This window comes from Zea mays, chromosome 4, assembly GCF_902167145.1.
Source record: "Zea mays cultivar B73 chromosome 4, Zm-B73-REFERENCE-NAM-5.0, whole genome shotgun sequence".
Classification (NCBI taxonomy): domain Eukaryota; kingdom Viridiplantae; phylum Streptophyta; class Magnoliopsida; order Poales; family Poaceae; genus Zea; species Zea mays.
Window position 1 is genome coordinate 234,137,932 of NC_050099.1, and position 20,588 is coordinate 234,158,519.

Here is a 20,588-nt window from a genome sequence, read left to right on the forward strand (position 1 = left end):
AGATTAAAAGTTAAATTACGGCCAGATCATGTAGAACGGCCAGTGCTACTTGCACTGATTCGCTCAATTGAGTTGAGTCGATTGCCATTTTTTCGATGTCGGTAATGAGTAGATAAATAAAATAATCTTGCATTGAAAGCAACCGATAAGAGAAATAAACCTGACTAAAGCATGTGTGAGCCGCTTATTTATCATAGAGCGGTGTATGCTACATGCATAACTAAAAGCACAAAAACGGCCTAAAAGCCACCATTATTACCCAAAATATCAACCAAATCTATGGCTAGATAAACGATAATCCATCAATATGAACATCCTAGATCTAATCTATAATATGTATCATGCTAATGACTCTAGGAACATCTATGGCTATAAACTGATGATCATGCATGCAAGCACGAATCAAGAACTCCAGAGAAGTTGATCCAGAATAAATAATGTGACTAAAGCATGTAAGGCAGGTGGCAGATGTGTATCAATCTTTCAAGTTGCCACATGCATATGTTGCAGCCACATGTCATGAAGTTAGTTGCAAACACAAGGTTGAATTGTCCTGGTTCGGATTGGTGATGAGTGATTGTCAACGGGTAGTGTCTCGGGTCGAGTCGTGGACTGACCGAGGCGTGAGATTATGTGTTGTGCAACCATCTTGGTCGGCTTGTGGTGTGCAGGTGTGTAGCACAGGTACGATGGTCGACGATGAAGGTCATGTGAGTTCGTGTCGATAGACTGGGAGTGGTGAAGGATGAGCGTTGTGACTTGATCGAGGGACCAGAGTTGCCAGGTGACTAGTCGTGGTGCTGACACCTGGGACACGCACTTGCATGAGAACGTGGTGGAGCGGGCCGTGTCACCGACATGGTCGAGGACTTGTAGGACATATATCTAGGATGTGGGGGACGTGCATGTGGTGCACTACTCACAGTGGTTTGGTGGTTGATCCTCGAAAAATCACCCAGCGCTATGGACATCGGGTTTTTGACTGAGTTTGGCCTCAAACTCGGCGGTGGTGGTTCCGGTGGGAATCAGAGGTGGCATTTAGTGTAATCGTGAAGGGTGTCTCAGAGCGAAGCAACTTCGCGTGGAGCGCGTGGCTGTGAGATCAAAATCTCAGGAGTTGGTCAATTTCGCCCCTGGCTAAGTGGATAGGCTCTATGTATCTAGGGGTAGTTTAGAAAGTAGTAATAACCCCCATATATATAGAAGGGTGGCCTCGTTGTTTGAGCCATCTCTTTGGCTTAGGGTTTTAGCACTTGTGGTTTTCCATTCCCTAGACTACTCTAGTTTTGTAGCCAGAGATCCGCAGTGCGTTGAACCTTTTCGTCTGTGATTTGTAGGCTTCACTGTGTAATCCAAGGAAGGGTGTCCAGTTCCACCCACGAGTTTGGTTGGCTCTCAATCTCAGTTTTCATTCTTGCTGAAATTTTGAGTTTTTTGCTCCTGTGTTCTTCCCCTCTTCTCTCTTTGTGATCTTGTGAAGAACCATCGAGATCTTGTTCGAATCACTGCATACACTCTGTTATTGCAGATTTTGGTTGTGATTTGAGAATAACTTAGTTTGACTCGTTCTAGAAAACCCCAACAAATCGCCAATTCTGACTATATTTTCAAATCTGTGATTGATTTATAAATACGATTGAGCTCAAAATTTGAGGAGACATTGGAAACACTTTTGTCAAGGAATGTGTAAAATTTCATCTCAATTGGAGTTCTTTTGGTTCAGTTTCACATCTGAGAACTGAATTCCGTGCTGCTGAAATCAACACTAGTTCGTGACACGATTTTGGATTGATTCGGACTTTTCGGTGTCCGATTTGCGATCCGTTCACTTTTCTGGTCTCGTGTGAGTATAAGAAGCATTTTCAAATCATGAGATCACTGGTTTGCTGATATGATTTTGGTTTGTGCGCTTTCTTCATCTAAATTGAAGTGAAGTACTCAATTTCAGTTTTCAGGAGCAAAATTTGATTGTCCCCCATTCACCCCTCTATGGTCACCTCACCGGTCCTTAAGTAGCAACCGAATGAGAGATATACATCTGTCCTTGTAAGATCAATCTAATCATATGAAACACAACATAAAAAGTAGATTGAAACTACCTAGCATAACTAATAGATCTTGACAAGAACAACGGTAGTATAAAATCTACCAAGATAATGTGATAGCACCATACGATCCTGATGAAATCAAGTAGAGACCACATTAGGGCAACATGACACATACCTTGGAAAACCCTTGTGAAAGGGGTGGCAATGCGGCGAGGAGTTAGCAAGCACATCCTCCTTAGGTGAACGAATGCCTTCTGATAATTATCATGAATTGTACATTTTATAGTCCTTGAACTTAAAGTGATAAGAACTTCCTAACTAACTTTAATCTAATATAATGCCTATCTAAGATACACAGCCCCTGGGGCCTATCCTTCTGCATAAGTCGAATAGCTCCAAATTGTTTGAGCCCATTGGCTACAACGGTTGCACTAATCTGGTTAGGATTTGGTGCCAACATGATGGGCACTCAGGAATGGGGTGCCAACATGAAACTCCTAAAAAATGACCCGCCGAGCAGAATCGTGAGGCAAAGCGGGCGACCAAGTCCCTGACGACCAACCTCGTGAGACGGAGCGGACAACCAAGTCCCCATCAAGCAGACTCATGAGGTAAAGCGGGTGACCAAGTCCCTGTCGAGCAACCTTGCGATACAGAGCGGACGACCAAGTACCCTCTAAGCAGACTCGAGAGGCAAAGAGGACGACCAAGTCCCTGCCGAGAAACCTCACGAGACGGAGCGGTCGACCAAGTCCCTGCCGAGCAACCCCGCGAGGCGGAGCGGACAATTAGGACCCCGCCAAGCAATCCTGCGAGGCAGAGCGGATGACCAACTTTATGTAGAGCAACCTCGCAAGGTGGAGCAGACGACCGAGTCCCATTCCAATCTGACTGGCATAAGAGAAAGGTTGACCTAACGATACTGGCCCACGACAGCAAGACAAGACGGGTCATCACCAAACCACGTCCGGGCCCTAGGTACAACGTCAAAAAGTCCCTGACAGGCATCAAACGATACATCATCATCACAAGCAAACCCCCACTAATGTATGGGGATAGTCAACCCAGTAGTGGGGACCTTAGCGTCAGAGTCTCTATAGTAACCCTCATTCTAGAAGGTACGCAACGGATACCCCATACCGGTGTATGCCTACGCACGTCGATAGGTGACGTAGATGCTTGACGATGGGTGAGGTTGTGCTACACACGGCCACACCATGGACATTAGGGCTAACCCATGGGACCTGCCTCGCACTACTTCAAAGATGTCAGCAGAGAACTCGCTACAGGAACACGTACGACAAATAAGCGAGACAATATGCCATACCAGGAGTGTGGCTCTGCACGACTCTACAGACCGCATTAGGAGCACTACATCAACCAAGGGAACAAATGGCTCTCATACTAGTAGAGAAGGAGTCTCCTCTGTAAGGTCCTATCCTTGAGCTATAAAAGGGTAGGCTTTCCTTTTTCTTACACACAACCACACAAGATGTAACACGTTTGAGCAATGCCACGATTAGCACTACAATGGACTAGGGCTCCAGCCTGAACCAGTATAACCCCCTATGTCCCAAGTGCTTCGTTCGAGTCCCAGCGATTCACCATTCAGAGTGAGTCCACGCTTGCATCCCCACCGAACACAAATCTATTGTCCCCCCAGTTTTCGAAACCACGACACAACACAATGCCCCCAAGTTTTGGTAAAAATCTTCTTATACCAAAACTAAATCTTTGCTTTATAGAAAATTCGTGCATCGTGTCAATAGTCAAGTGTACTATCTTGTTAACCGACTCTATGTTACATAAACTCTCCTTGGGGTCTGCACTCTACCGCTTCCACTTTGAACCTTTCACCAACTATGAGTAGTACTAGTACACACTAGGGTCATCACCAAGTGAAGAAAACCCATTGGAGATCATGGCGATCAATTCTTCTTTCTCTCTAGGGAGCAACTCCTTTTCTTCCTCTCAAAATCTTCATGATCCATTTGTGAAACCCCTCCACCACCACCTTGTCTTCCTGTCATTAAGGAACCTTAGGATTTCCTCTCGGACATCGACCCTGACTTATCTGATTACACCTAAACAGAGAATGACAAGTTCGATGAGGGCGTAGCGATTAATAGTCTATCCTCCCTCCTCGATCCCCTGAACCCCTGGAGTTAGATGATGACTGATGCTAGGATAGCGCTTTCGAGGACTCCAAGGAGGAGGTTACTATTGGGTTCTAACCGATAGAAACCAAAACACATATATTTATTAAAACCACACTTCATTCCACACTTTCATATACTTGATAAAGAACACAAAGCAAAAGATAATGCTAGTTAGATGTTTTTTGTAGCTTTGAATTAGAGTGTGTGATGTAATTTTAATTTTGTTATGAACATTAGACAATAAACTGAACTTACGAACTTTGTATAGAGCTGATTATACTCTTTTTCCTTTTAACAAAATGATTTGTAAACGAGGTAGTCGTTGCATATCTGTGGTAATTTTAATACAAATATTAAGTTTGCTTTTATTCAAATTTATTTGTCTTATCTTTTATTTGTTTTATTATTTTTTTGAATTTAGGGTTCTGATGTGAATTTCGGGCCAAATATTGAATTTCGGGCCCTAATGTGAATTTCGGGCTTTTATAATTTTGGGCCGTCCGAAATGAGCCCGGCACGTTTAAGCAAACTACGAGCCGGGCCGTGGGCCGAGGGCTAGGCCCGCGGGCCGGGCTGGCATGGCCCAAAATTCAAACGGGTCGGGCCGGCCCGAAATTCAAACAATACGGGCCTTTCCGGGTTTGGGCCGGGCCGGGCCGGGCGGCCCGAATGTACACCTATATGCATGATAGTGTGTTGGGGGTCACTCAGGCATGCATGCTACTTATCATCGACTGAAGAAATTGTTCATTTGGAGAGGTATGAAGATGGATGTGCAGTCTTACATTCAGCAGTGCATCATCTGTCAGAAGGCTAAATGTGAAAGACTTCAACCAGCCGATTTACTACAGCCTCTACCAATACCTCATGATGCCTGGCAAGATCTTACTATGGACTTCATCGAGAAACTACCTAAGTCAGAAGGTTATGACACAATTATGGTGGTGGTTGATCGTTTCTCGAAGTATGCGCACTTTATGCCTTTGAAACATCCTTTCTTGGCTCCATCTGTTGCTCAAATATTTTTGGATCAGGTGGTGAAATTACATGGCCTTCCCAAGTCTATTGTGAGTGATAGGGACAAAATCTTCAGTAGTTCTTTTTGGACTCAACTCTTCAAGTTGATGGGTACTCAACTCAATCTTAGTACACCTTATCACCCACAGACGATGGGCAAAGTGAAAGGGTAAATTAGTGCGTGGAAATGTATTTGCGATGTGTTGTTCACGCTCAACCTCACAGGTGGAAAGCTTGGTTATCACTTGCGGAGTTTTGGTACAACACATCATATCATTCAGTTTTGGGCTATTCTCTTTTCAAGGTTCTTTATGGATACGATCCACCATTTGCTGCTGCACCTATGGTTCCAGTTGGGACTGATGTGGATGTATCAGCTCTGTTAGCTGATAGAGCAAGGTTTACTGATATGTTGAAGGGGAAGTTGGCTGAGGCTCGTAACCGCATGAAATTGTATGCTGACAAGCTTCGGACTGAATGACAATTTCAAGTTGGGGAAATGGTTCTACTGAAGCTACAGTCATATGTCCATCATTCTGTGGTAAACAGACCATGACCCAAGTTGGCTTTCAAGTTTTATGGTCCTTATAAGGTGCTGGAACGAATTGGGGAAGTGGCTTATAGATTGGAACTGCCAGCCGAAGCGCAGGTGCACCCGGTGTTTCACATTTCTCAGCTCAAAGCTTTCACTCCCAACAATGTGCCTGTCTTCTAAACTTTGCCCAGATATGAGGATTTGAGTAAACAAGGTGTGGTTCCTTTGGAGATTTTAGACCGCAGATTGGTTAAAAAGGGAAACAAGGCAGTGCCTCAGGTGCTTATTCGATGGAGTAACATTCCTCAGGAATCAGCCACATGGGAGGATTACTATGTGCTCCGTCAGAAGTTTCCGGATGCAGGTGCTTGGGGACAAGTAGATTCTGTGGAGGGGGCAAATGTGACGACCTCCGAGGTTGAGACAGTTGTGACGGAGGTATAGAGAGCTGTATTGTATTCATAATCTGTGTTGGGCTTTGGTTAGATAAGTCATTAGCAGTAATCTCGTGTATTTGGGCCTAGGTTTAGCCAGCCCAACGATTTGGCATAAATAGTCTATAATAGAGAGGATTTGGACAGAAATATACAGAAAGAAAAACAATTGAAACCTCCATACCAGAGTATTGTCAGGTCGATGGATGTGGCTCACGCCTTGGCGACTCCAGCCAGCGGCCAGGGGCGCTACACAGGGAGCCCTTATCTCTCTTATATGCCAAGGAGGGGACGACAATTACATGATAGGCACGAGTCGTTGACCTTGTTTGAGTCATGATAGAGTCAGTCTCAAATTGTATATAAGAGCAACTCCAGTAGATTGTGAAAAAAAATCAGCCCCAAAAATAGCTTTTAGGGGCACCACACACGTTTTCATGGGCTAAAATCACCTTGGCGCACAACGGCTCCCTCAAAACACGGTATGGAGGACGGGCTCATGAAAAAATGCTTGCATCGATATCGTAGAAAGAGGGTGGAGAAAAGGAGTTGACTTCGAGCATGCCACCCTCTTTCAGGTGGGGTCGAACTTCTCGATCCTCCAACGATCGATGTTGGGATTCTTGTCCCACGGCTTGTGGCTTGTCGTGCTTCCCCTTCCGCCACCAGTTCTTTCCCTCTTCCACCTCCGCCACCACCGCCGTGGCGTTCGCTTCGTTCTCTGACGCCATAGCTAGGAAGAAAAGGGGCTAGTGCCTGCTAGAACTCGAGCAGGAAGATAAGGCCACGTGGCTGCAAAGCTGGATTGGGGAAGATCCTCGGTCGCGAATATAAGCGAGATATCAGAGCTCGGATTCAGGACGAGGAAAATTTAGGGGAAGAAAAAGGGAGCCACTGGATGCAAGATTTTCTATTTTCAACCCTAAAAGGTCTTTTTAGGATTGTTTGTGTTCTTTTGGAGATGGTCTAAATCGAACTGTATCATTTTATAAGCATATCTTCCTTATCTACTAGGATCTATAGCATGCATGCTAGATTCTCGATCATATCTTCTTTTCTAAAATCCTTTTTGATGGATCGGTGAAGCGACCAGAGAGGGTAAATGAGTCAATCAAAATTTTGTTGCTAAAAACTAAAATTAAGCACTTCATTTCAATTGAGATGACGAAAGCGCTCAAAACAAAAACACATCAGCAAACCACTGATCTAAAATGTTACTAAGACTCACACTACACCAACAAAACGAACATATTGCAAATCAGACACCAAAAGTCTGAATCGGCCTAAAACCGTATCGCTACCTAGTTCTGAATTCAGCAACTCGAAATTCAGTTCTTGAATATAAAATTGAACCAAACGGACTCCGATTGAGCTAAAAATTTACACACACCTTGACAAATGTGTTTCTAAAGTCTACACAAATTTTGAACTCAATCAGATTTATAAATCAATCACATATCTGAAAATACAGACAAAACTAAGATTTTGTATTGGGGTTTCCTCAAACGAACTCAAACCGCTCGGATTACAACCAAAAACTGCATCAAGGGGACATATGCAGTGATCCAAGATAAAACACTACTAGCACGATTACCAACTCTTAGTCATAAAATTCAATAACTATAAAATTACAGGATAAAAATTTATACTAAAAACATGTACTTCACCTATACTTTATTTTATATTACATAAAACTTCCCGCCGAGTCTATCACAACTTGCAACCGACGGTGCAAATGCAGATGTGCAGTCGGTTCTTATGCAAACCGAGTGTACAAATAGTTATGCCGTCCGTGGCTTCACCTGCTTACAGACACTGATAAGCTCTAGCCAATCCAAAAACCAACTGTACTAGACTATTCACTATTGTAGTGTATACATGATACGGAATGGAAAAATTCCAACCTGGTTACGCATAGAACTGATCTATAGTGTACAACGTTTTCTTACATCTCGGGCTCATTCACATTCCGGAATATATAGCTGTCGGGCTACATGCATGCATATATATATATATGAAGTGAACCATGACAACACTTAGCTATTTGCCTATTCCAGATCCATATTGTTGAATTGTGTCCCATAAGCGAAGGCGAGTACAGCAAACGCAAGTATGGTTATGAAAAAGACTGCAGCGGATTTGCATGGATGAGCTTGTTGCCTAATAAGAGCCACGGCTTCCTTTTGACCGTTCTTTGCAGAATTGTCAAATTCTACACTTGGGCATGTCAGATAACCAAAGAAAATTCCAGAAATGGTCGCCCCAAGATGTGCCCTGAAATTGATTAGAAAAAAAGGAAATGCTAAAATGACTGAAGGCATTGGTTTCTGAAGCAATATATAGCATTGAGCTGCATGCCCCCAGGTACCGACCAATTCAGCCTAAAAGCTTAACCTGCTAGAAAGGGTCGACAAATTCACTTTATATTTCAGCACTACCTAGAAGTTCATCAGGACTAACCGCCTTAGCTAGTCAGATGTGAAAAATAAGCGAGCAACAATCATTTTATTTAATTATGGTAACCAGGAACCAATGGTTAGGAAAAGACAACATAAGCACTACAACATTTTGTGTCCTAATATAGTTCTGATGATTTCAGCTCATGTACTACCTAAGATTGTATGACTGATCCTTATGTCAATTTATTTACATACCTAGCATTGTCTAAAAACATAAGGCTCAAAATACCCTAATCTTTAACACATTTTCACAATTCAGACGTTTGATAGGTGGGAAGTACTATTTAGCCTTCCAATTAGCAAACACTAAGGAATAAGACAACAGCAAATAGAAAATTACATCAAAGATTTTAGCATCAAAGATTTTAGTAATTTTCATGAACAACCCGAAAAGTGAACAGCAATAACTTTGTTTGGTGTTGTTCAATTTTTTGGTCAATATTAATTTTTAAGTATAATACTAGTTATGATGGCAATAGTTGTGTCCAGATTACTTAAAAGTATTTGTATGTCATGATATAGGACTAAATAAAATATAAAGATTTTCTTACTGCACACTTATTCTCAGACTTATTGAGACAGATTAAAGTTTTAGATGTGCTTTGATCATAAAAATGACCTTAGAAGAACTTATAATCTGTTTTAAGAAGAAAACTATTAACGCGGAATTACATTACCAGTTGTCAATTCTCCCAAAAATGCTCAATAAGAAGCTCAAAGCTGCAGCTATCACAGCCTGCCAGAACATACTTTCTGAAACGTCCTTGTCAATGACTTGCTTGTTTTGACCCTGATATACCAGCCATGCTCCAATTAAAGAAAATACTGGGCCCTGTTTTGAGTTTCAGAAAGGAACATTAATGTTTACGTCCTCTGTATATTTATCCAGTGCCACGAACTTGAAACCAAATGTGCAGTCTATACCACTATAACCAATATGAAAGATGATAATGGTATAATCAATTATTGGATAGAAAGTTTAAGCTAATTTAGGTTTTCCTTTCCTTCTGTAAATTGTATCCATTATAAATTATGTAGTCTATTTGCTTTCTAGAAAAAATGGTAATCTAATTATACATTATTTTTCTTTACTACTTTTGCTTGAAAGAGTAAATGCAAAGCTAGGGTTAGAGTGATGAATGAAAATAATAAAGCAAATATATGTGCATTATTTTCATCTAATATGATCACTCGGAGGTAAGCAACTTACTGTGCCACAAACGGTTATCTCAGGAGTGTGAACAAAACTGCTCAAATTACCACAGATTCCTCCAAGTATGTATATCAGAAAAAATGTCCTTTGACCATATGCCCTGCATACTCGAGGTCCAAATATAAGCAATGCCCAACAACCAAGGGCTATATGTAAGAAACCAGAGTGCTGCAGACGTCAAATTACAGAAACACTTCAGATAAGCTTAGTGGGTTACAGGTCTGGCTAAATGACATGGTATAACCAGTGTAGAAACTAGAAAGCTAAGATGAAAACACAGCTATATACTTGTATGTTAAACTTGTTTTCTAGTAAAGGGCTAATCCACTAGTTGACACCGCATTGGCATTGTAGTACCTAAGCATTTTGTATATAGTTTATACGGTGCACTGGATAGCAGTGCAAGCACTGAATCAAAAAGAAGACAGAACATGTGTATTACTTGTTTTCATTTTCCAAATGCAAGCAAATCTGAAGCTCTATGCTTACTAACATAGAATAAGTTCGGCCTGAGCTACTTTTGCACATAAGATTTAAGGAAAGGACTGCTGTAGCACAGTAATTAACCTTGAACTTTATATTGTTTAGAGTGTGTGGTAGCTTTTGCCTTTCTAAAATTAATAGATCGCAAACCACAAAAACAATCTCAGCCAAGAGAATTTTAATTTGTGATACTTTATCTAGCATAGAGGGAGAAGTAATACCAGGCACATTGGTGTTAGTAGTCTCCACCACTCCCCTGAAAGTATTAAGTTGTTTATCTTGGCACCATACAACAAAGGGAGGGATAAATATTCATTTTCAGAATTTTTCACTGGACTTGCTATTTCAAATAACAGAACTGCAATATTAACACCAGCCAATAAGTTTCTGCATTTTTACACAATTCAAGAGTTAGCGAAGAAAACGTGGCAATATGAAAATATTTATTACTTATGCTGAAGTGTGCAAAAGAACAAGGGACGCAAATAAGCTGGTGCATTGGACAGTGTGGTTTGATCTTTTTAACTGGGCGTTTTCTCCCAGTTTTGTTGTCCCAGTTTTATGGCCATTGCAAGTTGTTATTTTTTACTAATATCACAATTTTAAAAACTTGCCCAAATTTTTAGGACAATGTCAATACTAGAGAAAGTTGGGAAATGAGAAATTGGATATTGAAACCTTTTTAAAGCAGAAGCTAGCGAGTTCAAAATCTTTTTTGCTAGTCCCATACTCCCATACTGGGGGCAAAGTTGTAGCAATGTGAATATGTGACAAACAGAAGGAGCAGTTGATTTACGCTTGCCGTAATCTGGATTCTCCCGTTATGCAATTTTTTTTTGCCTCTCATTGATGTCTTTTTATCTTTAGAATTGAGGAATAGTGTTCAACTCCTATCCGATGTTTTTTTTGCACATGTGGTTGTGGATTTGGTAGTGCTAATCATATCTTGTCATAATTTGGACTAATGTCACTTTCATGAAGGCTACAACTTTCTTCTGTTATCTAAATAAAAGGAAAAGCCCACAGTTAAACAAGTTTTGTTTTCCTGTAACTTTGATGTGAGAAATCATTGTTCACATAAAACAGGAGGTGACAAATATATCCATTTTCTGTTCTTCACATGAATTCCACATTAATATCAATAGCAGGAGATGGTGGTACTAGAATCACCGTATCTATGATAACGAAACTATATTTCTGAATATCACCAAATAATAAAGGAATTACATGCCCAATCTGGCAGTTCCAACTTGTACTGGAAGTGGTAAGACATACTTACGTCAAACAGAAACCAGACGCTTGATCATCTGTATGCATGTCCAGGAGACTTTTTTCATCAAATATCAAGTACTCCTTGTAAACCTCGTTGGGAGTATTTTGATTACTCTTGATACCTAAGTAACATAGTTCTTTTAAATTAATAAGTTTTGGTGGTGACACATCCATACTGGTAAGTCAAGTGACTTTACCTGTGTGTCCTCTGTCAATCTGTACCTGCAAAGAGTCTGCCCTGTTCTTCAAATTAGCATCCTCATCAGCAATGATTGCATCAACTTCATTTGACGATGATGGACCACTTTTGTGCTTCTTCTGAGGCAAAGAGTATAACTGCTGAGAGGGATTGAATTTAGAAAAATAAGATTCCAGTGCCCTCAGCTGACTTCCTTCTTTCCTATCAGATGGACTAGAAATAATCTCATTGTCTTTGGAGCTGCAACCCTCGTCAACATCTTTATTATGTACCTTGACAATAGCATACTGTCTTGCCTTTGGTTTTAATATTGACTTAAGTGAACGACAAATGAGATTGCCATCCTTCCCAAAATGACCAAGACCAAGATGTACAGTATCGTGATGCTTGGTGCTATTAGATCTTAATGACAACCTCTCTGATGCAACTTTCGTACGTTCCATCTGTTTATAAGATGCCAGTTTCCATTTATAAACCCCAGCCATCAGATGCCTGAAATTTAAGAAGTATTAGTGGTTGTCAATTACACATGAGGCAGGACAGTGCAAGGCAGAAACGCCATACTCAAGATCGTCGCGGACTGCAGATCGCGACCAACATCTACATGCAGGGTCCAAGGCAACGCCGTGGGTGCATGGGTAGTTGTGGTGTCTACGGCTGTGGCCGGAGCTCGACAAGACGGTGGCAGCGCAGCATGCATAAATAGAATGCGCAGATGAAGTTACTGTGAAGCTCCAGAAGCCTTACCACCAAGTTGCTGGCGATGGTGAGCATATAGCGTTGGTGGCAGCTGGTTGTTGAGGATTAATGGCGACCTCGACACCTCTTCAGTTCAGCCCGGTGCTCGGGGCCGCAGCTTGCAGTGCATCCGGCCCCGACCTGCAGGCGGCGGTAGGCATGGCCATTCGGGATCTGCGGGGTGCGGGCAGGGAGAGCAGAGCGCGCGGATGGAGAGATAGGGCCAGGGGAGGAATTTGAAGGTTCCTGGACAAGGTCTCCAATCTCCATGGACCACGGGGTTGGAGTTAAGCGAGGGGATAAGGATGCTGCGGCCGTCAGACCTCCGAAGTCGGAGGCCGTCAGACCTTTCTTTTTCTCGAATGAAAAGTGAAAACCACCTTTATAAGGCCATCGAATTTCCACCAGATATTATATACTCCATTCTTCTCAAAAATAGTAGTAATTTTAACACTTAGTTTTATATCTATATTCAAATATATAAAATACATACATCAACTATTGTTGTCTAAACCCTAGAATAACCTTAAATGAGTCATTTAAGTAAAAAGGAAGACATTGGTAAGAAGACCATAAAAAAACATGGAATCATGACTTAGGTCAATTATAAAAATTGAAATACACTAATTAAGCTACAATATCTATTAGAAAAGTTTGGCCAAAATAATTAATTAAAATCCCCAAAAAGGCGTGGAGCTCTCTAGATTTCTGAATTTCAGCCCTCACCTAGAACTTGAGCACGTTCACCTTGATCCCTAGCTCAAATCCTTAAGCCCCCATTGACAAAGTTGTGCTAAATTAACCCATCTGCAACGTGTGTGAAGATGGCATCGAGATTCGTGTCATAGACACGTCAAATCTGGAAATTCATCTCGGGTTTCAGCAGTGAGACAAACCAAACTTCATCACTCCATATCTTTGGCTCCAGTCAACAAAACCCACAAACCTCCACACATAAACGACAAAGGAATGTCAGGTGAAGAGATCTCTCAACGGGATCATGGCCATAATCGCAAAGATTTGGAGCCAATCCGCACTTGAACTTGACCACTCTCTGCGCTGCCTCGTGCTCGACGCTGTGCCCAGGCGCCAGAGCGCACTGGCGCTCGCCCACGCACACCCCGAGCGCGTGTCAGAGCCACCCTCGGTCGTGCTCGCCCGCGCCCTTAAAGACCACCCCCGGACGTGCCTCACCTCACTCCACGCTCACCCTCGCTGACTAGACCCTGTCCTTAGCTCCGGCGAGCTCTACATCGCCGGCCCGAGCCACCCGAGCACCGGCCACTACGGCCAGCCTTTTCCAGAGACCTCTAGCCTCACCCGAGCCTTTGGACAGTTTCCCCGAGGAGCCGTAAAGCTTCTCCAAGCAAGGATCGAGGCCCTGCCTCACCGGAACAGCGAGATCACCGTCGCTAGACTTTGGCCGCCCGTCACCGCACGTAGACCGAGCTATCAGGTGAGCCATTCTTCAATTCCTCGCGTCCATGCCTTCCCTGACACCTAGTGAAGCTCACCAACCGGTTTAATTGAACTCTACCGCCCTGGATAGGCTGGAGCCCTCGTCGTCGACGAGCTCTCCCGCTTGCGCACGTGGACCGGCCTACTCCGACCATTCCTAGCGACGATCCGCACATCGACGTGACCGTCACGAGTCACGACCTCCCCTACGCCCTCGACCACCTGACCGGAGCAATCTCGCCGCCGGTAAGCCCCTCCGCCCTTTCCTCCACCGCGGGTACTGTTTAATTGGGGGAAGAATCTCAGGTTAGGTTTAGTAGAACCCTAGGAGGTTTTCTAAATTGTCAGTGGCACATGTGAATAGTGATCCGAGGACTAGTCTGTAAGGAAATTTGAAAACACTCGCCAGGGACCCCGATGCAAAGTCAGTTTCCATTTAACCATTTCTGATTATTCTTTTTAAATAAACAGAGAACTTAGGAAATTCATAACTTGAGAAATATGTATCCAAATTTAGTCAAATCAATTTTACTGGATTCAAAATATTATGAACTATCACGCAAAAATAGTAAACCTCATGTTTTCTGTATTATTTTTTAGAGTTTTGAATTAAATAAGGAAACTGCCCAAACCTTATTAATATAAAGAAAAATAAAAATGCTTTTGTGCTAGGCTTAAGAAAATTTGTGAAGATACATACCCAACATATGCACTGTTTAAAAATACTAAGCACCCAGTATACAAGATTAACTGAAGTTTTGCTATTAAAGACTATATTTGTCCAAAACTTAGGAAATTAAGAAAGGCAGTAGAAAACAATAAACAGAGGAGGAACACATTTTTCCTAGTATACTTAAGTGATAGGGAACATAGGAAAAATACAAAGAACCCTAGTCCAGAGCCAATCCATGGTTAAATAATTTGTTAAGCACTAAGAAATCCAGACAAGCCTAACTAAAAATAGAAGGGCCATTTCAAAAATGGTAAGAAAATTTTAGTAGACTCCTAATTGCTATAACACCACTACAAAAATAATAAACACCTCAACCCATCATAATAAGTGGGTTGAACAATTCAAACTTGATTTTGGCCCATGTTCTAATTAAATCATAAGAAAGCCAAAAATTGTGCAACATTAGGCAAATAAATTTTTACCCAACTATTGATGAAGCAGACCACCAGAGAAAAATATGAAACCTATTTAAAAATGTAAGGTAACACCCATTACCTCCTACCCCATGAAAAAGACCATATAATCCAAGATTTCTACCCCTTTTCCCTTAAGCAAAAAGTTGCCAAAATCTGTTGTTTGACATTTTTCAAGTATAGTGGTAGTAGAAAGCACCCCTTTTGTCAAGAACTTTAGAAAATCACAGTAAAATAACCAATAAGTATTAGTGGCTAAAATTTAGTACAAAGTCATGTTATTGCATCAAAATTCCAGCAAAAATAAGCTTGAAGGAATAATCCACTGTTAGAGGAGAGTTGTAGTTCAAAGCATCCCCTCTGCCCTACAACTTGATAATTATGTACAGAGAGAACCCTTAACTTTTTAAGCCCAAATTTTGAGATAGAGAGTTACACACCAGTGAGAAGCTACTGTAATTTTTACAGAATTGAAATTTATAAAGGTAGGTTGTAGTTCAAGCCCACCTTAAAAGCATAAAAGAAAAGGAGAAGAAGAGATAAGTTGGGAAGAATAATGAATCTCACCCCCAATTAATTCAGCTAGGAATCTTAATGAACTTTCACCAAAACATTAAAAGGAAATCAGTGGAACACAAAAATAATCTGACCACTTAACTTAACCAAACTTGACCCTAAATAGCTAAGTGTAACACTAGGATTTCCAGTAGTAAGATTAAGCTCTACCTTATTAACTTAATCATTTCACCATACTATTATCATTGCTAAATTGTATGTCATGGCATACATATATCTCACTCATTGCATTCATTAGATTGCAAGCTCGCTGACGGAGAGTACGTGCTCATTCCCGAGCAAGGAGCTATCCACGAGGAAGACCAGGAGCCAGCTCCCGAGCCTGCCACCAAAGATCTCCATGCAGCCCCAGCAATTGAAGGCAAGCCCCGGTTTTATGCATAACCAATTTATATATGCTACTTTACTACACTTAATGTTTGTAGGCTTGTAATGTGCACTTAAGTGTAGGAGTTGCTTGAAACCCTTAGTTGCATGAACTCAGGATTCCTGTTGAGATGGATACTATAAACCCTAAAACTGAGCTAAGAGTTGGTTATTCCTTTTATGTTTTTTAAGGAATAATACTACGAAGTTAAGTAAACATAAAATAGGAATACCTTCAATCTAGTAGGACGAGTTATTCACCACAAGAAATTTAAAGAATGCCCTTAAATATATTCAAGATAAAGTGGCTCTTGGTAAAAGAGAAAACATTGTTTTTCTCTAAACAAGTAAGATAATGAATATTTATTTTTTCTTCTTACTTGGGATTTGATCACACACACTCAAGAGTAATAATTCTTCCTAAAAAATAACATGGGTGCATAACATACTTTGAACCTTTAACTAAACAAAGGAATAAAATAAATACATAAAAATATATATATATTGCATTATGGCAATATTTTGGATTGTTGCATTTGAACAGAAATTTGAACTTGGATTTTATGTGGATTTGAAAACTGAAAACAAAACAAATAAGAAAGAAAACAAAAAAACCAAAATAGGGATACATGCGTTGTGGGCCGAAGTTTCCCAGCTGGCCTAGTTCGACTTCCGTGCACCACTATTGCCGAGCCGATGACGCTTGGGCCCCACAGGTCGGAACCAGCCTCTTCTCCTCCCTATCTCTTCTCTGCGTCCGAGCTGTGCGCGGAGGCTCCCTAACTAACTCCCAGCAAATCCTCCGTGATTCTAGTGGGTCTGCGACTATAAAAAATCGAACCGAGCCTCCTCCCCAGCGGTCTCCCCATGGCGAGCACCCTACGGCGGCTGGGTTTCTTCATTGTACGTCGGTGCCCCTGCTTCCCATGGCACCTCACCGGCCGTCGCAACTCCACCGTGCACGCGTCCCTGCTAGCGCCTGCCGTCGACGTCCCTGGCCGCCGTGCTTCATGGCCGGTGTGAGGGTAGACGAGAGAGAGAAACGAGAAGCAAGCAAGAACTCCACCACGGATCAAAGCAGGGAAAGAGAATCCGATTCCGCCGCCATGGACCTTCTTGTCTATCGGCATTGAAGCTTTGTTAGCCATCCATGGACTCCCCTTGGACGCATGGGCAGGGATTCGCACCGTCACCGGGCCAACTCGTTGGCCGGAGCCTAACCAATCTCTAGATAGAATGCACTGGGCGCCGCAGAACCACCAAGCCGCCATGGCCACCCCTCTGGGACCACCGAGCGATGGAGGGTTGAAGCACCAGGGGGAATCCCTTGTCAGACTTGAAGAATCACCACGGGTCAGGGAGCTCCATAGCCGGTGGCTTCTACTGCGTCAACACTGGTCGAACAGAGAGGAAAACAAAGAGAGAGAGAACATCACGGGCATTCTCGCTTGCAGGCACACCGGCGGGTCGTGCCGCCGCGGGGCGTCCTGCACAGCCGAGCTGGGCGCTGGAAGTAGGAGAACCCGCAGGAGCCCTCGATCTCCGAGTGAACTGCTGCGATTCAATCACAGGTATCGCTTCAACCTGATAGATCAGAACCGTCGACTCACTGATGGGCGGCCATGATTTAATCAGGCATACCCCTTCGGTGTGTGAATCGGGATCGTTGATTTGTGATTGCACGGCTCGGAACAGATTGGGCTTCATAAAATCTGGGTCGTTCAGTCATGATCTAAGGATCCCGAGCCCATACCGGTTCGGTGGGTGTCTGATCTAATCCGCGCCATCAGCCAAGGATCAGACGGCCAGATCTGATCGGTTTCCCTTCGCCGCGCCCTTTTCTGAAAAATCCCCTGATATTTTAGCATATGAACCCGTCGTCCATATGTGGGAAGCCTGAGTCTGGGAAATATTTCGAGTTAGCCCCTGCGTTTCTTTGTTTTTGATGCCCAGTCCAGAGAACAATGGAAATAGAAAAGTAATTATAGAAAATGATTTTTAATACAAAAATAATTCCAGAAACTTGTTTAATTCGTAGAAAGTTCATATTAAGTCCGAATTGATACATTCCAATTTCATTAATTTTGTATTAATGTTGTATACCAACCAGTAACACTGTTTAGCCATGAAACTTGAATTAAAATTGTTCATTAGGATTAACCTATTCTAAGCACTAAATAATTTTGAAAATTCATAACTTAATAATCGTAGCTCCGAATTTAGTGGTTCTTGTTTCTAAGATCTCGTTATGGCGCGTAGATTATTATCACACAGATTATTCTTATGTTTGGTGTAATGTTAATTTTTACCTATACCATGTTTGTCTGTATTGATACATTTAGCAGTGAGGACACGTGTCATCTGAAGAGCAAGTTGGTACCTGGAATCTCAAGTCCCAGGCAAGTTGTGCCCTTGATCACTTCTTTTTGCCCACTCATGTTCTAATTAATCATAATGATCTGCATAGGTTAATTTTGATGGGACCCAATAGGTTACCCTAGTTTGTCTATCTTTATACCTTGTTTACCACTGAACGTTTTGGGTAGTACTTGCTAGTGCTTTATGTGGTTTTGGTTATGAAGATACATTATTCATGATCACACTTTTATTATCTATTTATTATTACTGTTCATGATAAGATCATTATGTTAATTGGAACATGGAGCGACCACCCGGGAAAACAGTGCTACCACAAGGGTTTAATGGGACGCCCTTGGCTGATTAATTAGGAAAGCTAGTGGAAGACTACCTTATCTGAAAGGGGCAAGGGCAGTAGGGGAGTGGTCAGTGTAGGGAGGTCCTTGGGATGTATTTGCTGCGATGGCGATCATGCGAGGGATCCCTGCATTGGAGCTTCTTATAAACTGTAGCGGGTTTTCTAAAGCTAGTGGAACTTTGTAAAGGCCTCGTAGTGTTACCCTGCCTCGCCTCCTCGGTAGAGGTGTATGGGAAGTCGCGATCCCTTGGCAGATGGGTAACATGACTTGTGGGTAAAGATGTGCAACCTCTGTAGAGTGTAAAACTGGTATATCAGCCGTGCTCACGGTCATGAGCAGCTCGGACCCTCACATGATTAATTTATGGAACTTAAATTCAATTTGTCATATGCATTACATCGCAGGTGATGTTGTTACTTTTGTTCTATTACTTAATTGGGTTGGTATTTACTTATACTTAGTAATTGCTAATAAAATTTTGACCAACTTTAAAAGCAATGCTCAGCTCTAACCATCCTCTTTGGTAAGCCTTACACTTCACGTGAGCTCCCACCTTTGGCGAGTTCATGCACATTATTCCCCACAACTTGTTGAGCTATGAACGTATGTGAGCTCACTCTTGCTGTCTCACACCCCCCACAGGTCAAGAATAGGTACAACAGGATGAGGCGCATGGAGGATGTTGTGATGTGTTCGTGAGAGGTCTAGGTCGTCGTCTCTCAGTCAACTTTGGGTTGCTGGACCATTGTCTCCTTATAATGTAGTTACTTATTTATTTTGTATAGATCTCCTATTATATAGTAAAGATGTGACATTCGATCCTGTGCCATGAATCATCATATGTGTGAGACTTGGTCCTAGCACACCTGGTGATTATGTTCGTGCCTGGGTCTTGGTGCCCCGAAACCCGGGTGTGACAGAAGTGGTATCAGAGGAATGTTGACTGTAGGACGAAACCTAGATAGAACTGGACAACCATTCTCTACTTACCTTTGCCACTCTGATTCTTTCTAAACTTTCCTTAAATCTTTTCTCATCTATTTCCGCTTTACTCTGATTACTCTAACCTTTTTCCTTCTAAAGACAAATGTGGATTTCACGCTTTGAAATCCTATACCTAAAGTGACCTTTAGGAATAGGAGACCTACTCTTAGGAACAAAAACAATACTATTTTTTATATAGGTCTCTATGCACTTGAATGTTTGTTCTTATGAAACCTGCTTGATTTGGATCTTTGATTGAGTGTAATGAGTTGTGGAGTAATGTCCACAATTACATCTGCATATACATATAGGCATAAATACAAATAAATAAAATTCACAAGATAAAAAAATCTAGATTATCCTCCATTAAAGTGTATCTATTTTAAATAGATCCCTCTTATATTAGAAGATTCTCTCTTATCTTAATAGTAAGATTCGCCTTAACCTAACCACTTTACTTAATTCATCCTAAAGTAACAACCAGGATCTAATCCAAAATAATGAGATCATGATCTAACCCAAATTAATTGGATCTTATCTAGTAGAAGCTAGTCATACCTAGATTTAATCTAATGTGATAGATTAATCTAACCTAACAAAGGCTAACCTTAAGTTGAGTTAATCGAATGTGGCTTACTTAAATAGGTTAGTTAATGCTGGAGAAATGGATTAGACCCTACCCCTATAAACATGTGTTAACCTAAACCAGTAACCTAGATCAACTCAGCCATACACAAACAACTTGACCTACATAATGGGTTACATAACCTATCCAACCAATATA

At 41.9% G+C, this 20,588-nt stretch overlaps 1 protein-coding gene across 2 annotated transcripts; it reads right to left on the minus strand.

Moving 5' to 3' along the window:
• Nucleotides 1–7,659: 7,659 nt before the first annotated feature.
• Nucleotides 7,660–12,901, minus strand: LOC100275753 (RHOMBOID-like protein 9 chloroplastic). 2 transcript variants are annotated; one of them, XM_020551411.3, is made up of 7 exons: nt 12,384–12,901; nt 11,818–12,311; nt 11,628–11,742; nt 10,570–10,735; nt 9,863–10,033; nt 9,330–9,484; nt 7,660–8,467 (listed from the first exon to the last, which is right to left on the minus strand). In XM_020551411.3, exons 2-7 carry the CDS (start codon nt 12,302–12,304, stop codon nt 8,242–8,244), a joined length of 1,320 nt encoding a protein of 439 aa, XP_020407000.1. In that variant the 5' UTR covers nt 12,305–12,311; nt 12,384–12,901; the 3' UTR covers nt 7,660–8,241. The 2 variants fall into 2 exon arrangements, with proteins under 2 accessions (XP_020407000.1, NP_001335850.1); NM_001348921.1 differs by having other exon boundaries at nt 7,677–8,467; nt 12,567–12,825.
• Between the last annotated feature and the right edge of the window lie 7,687 nt (nt 12,902–20,588).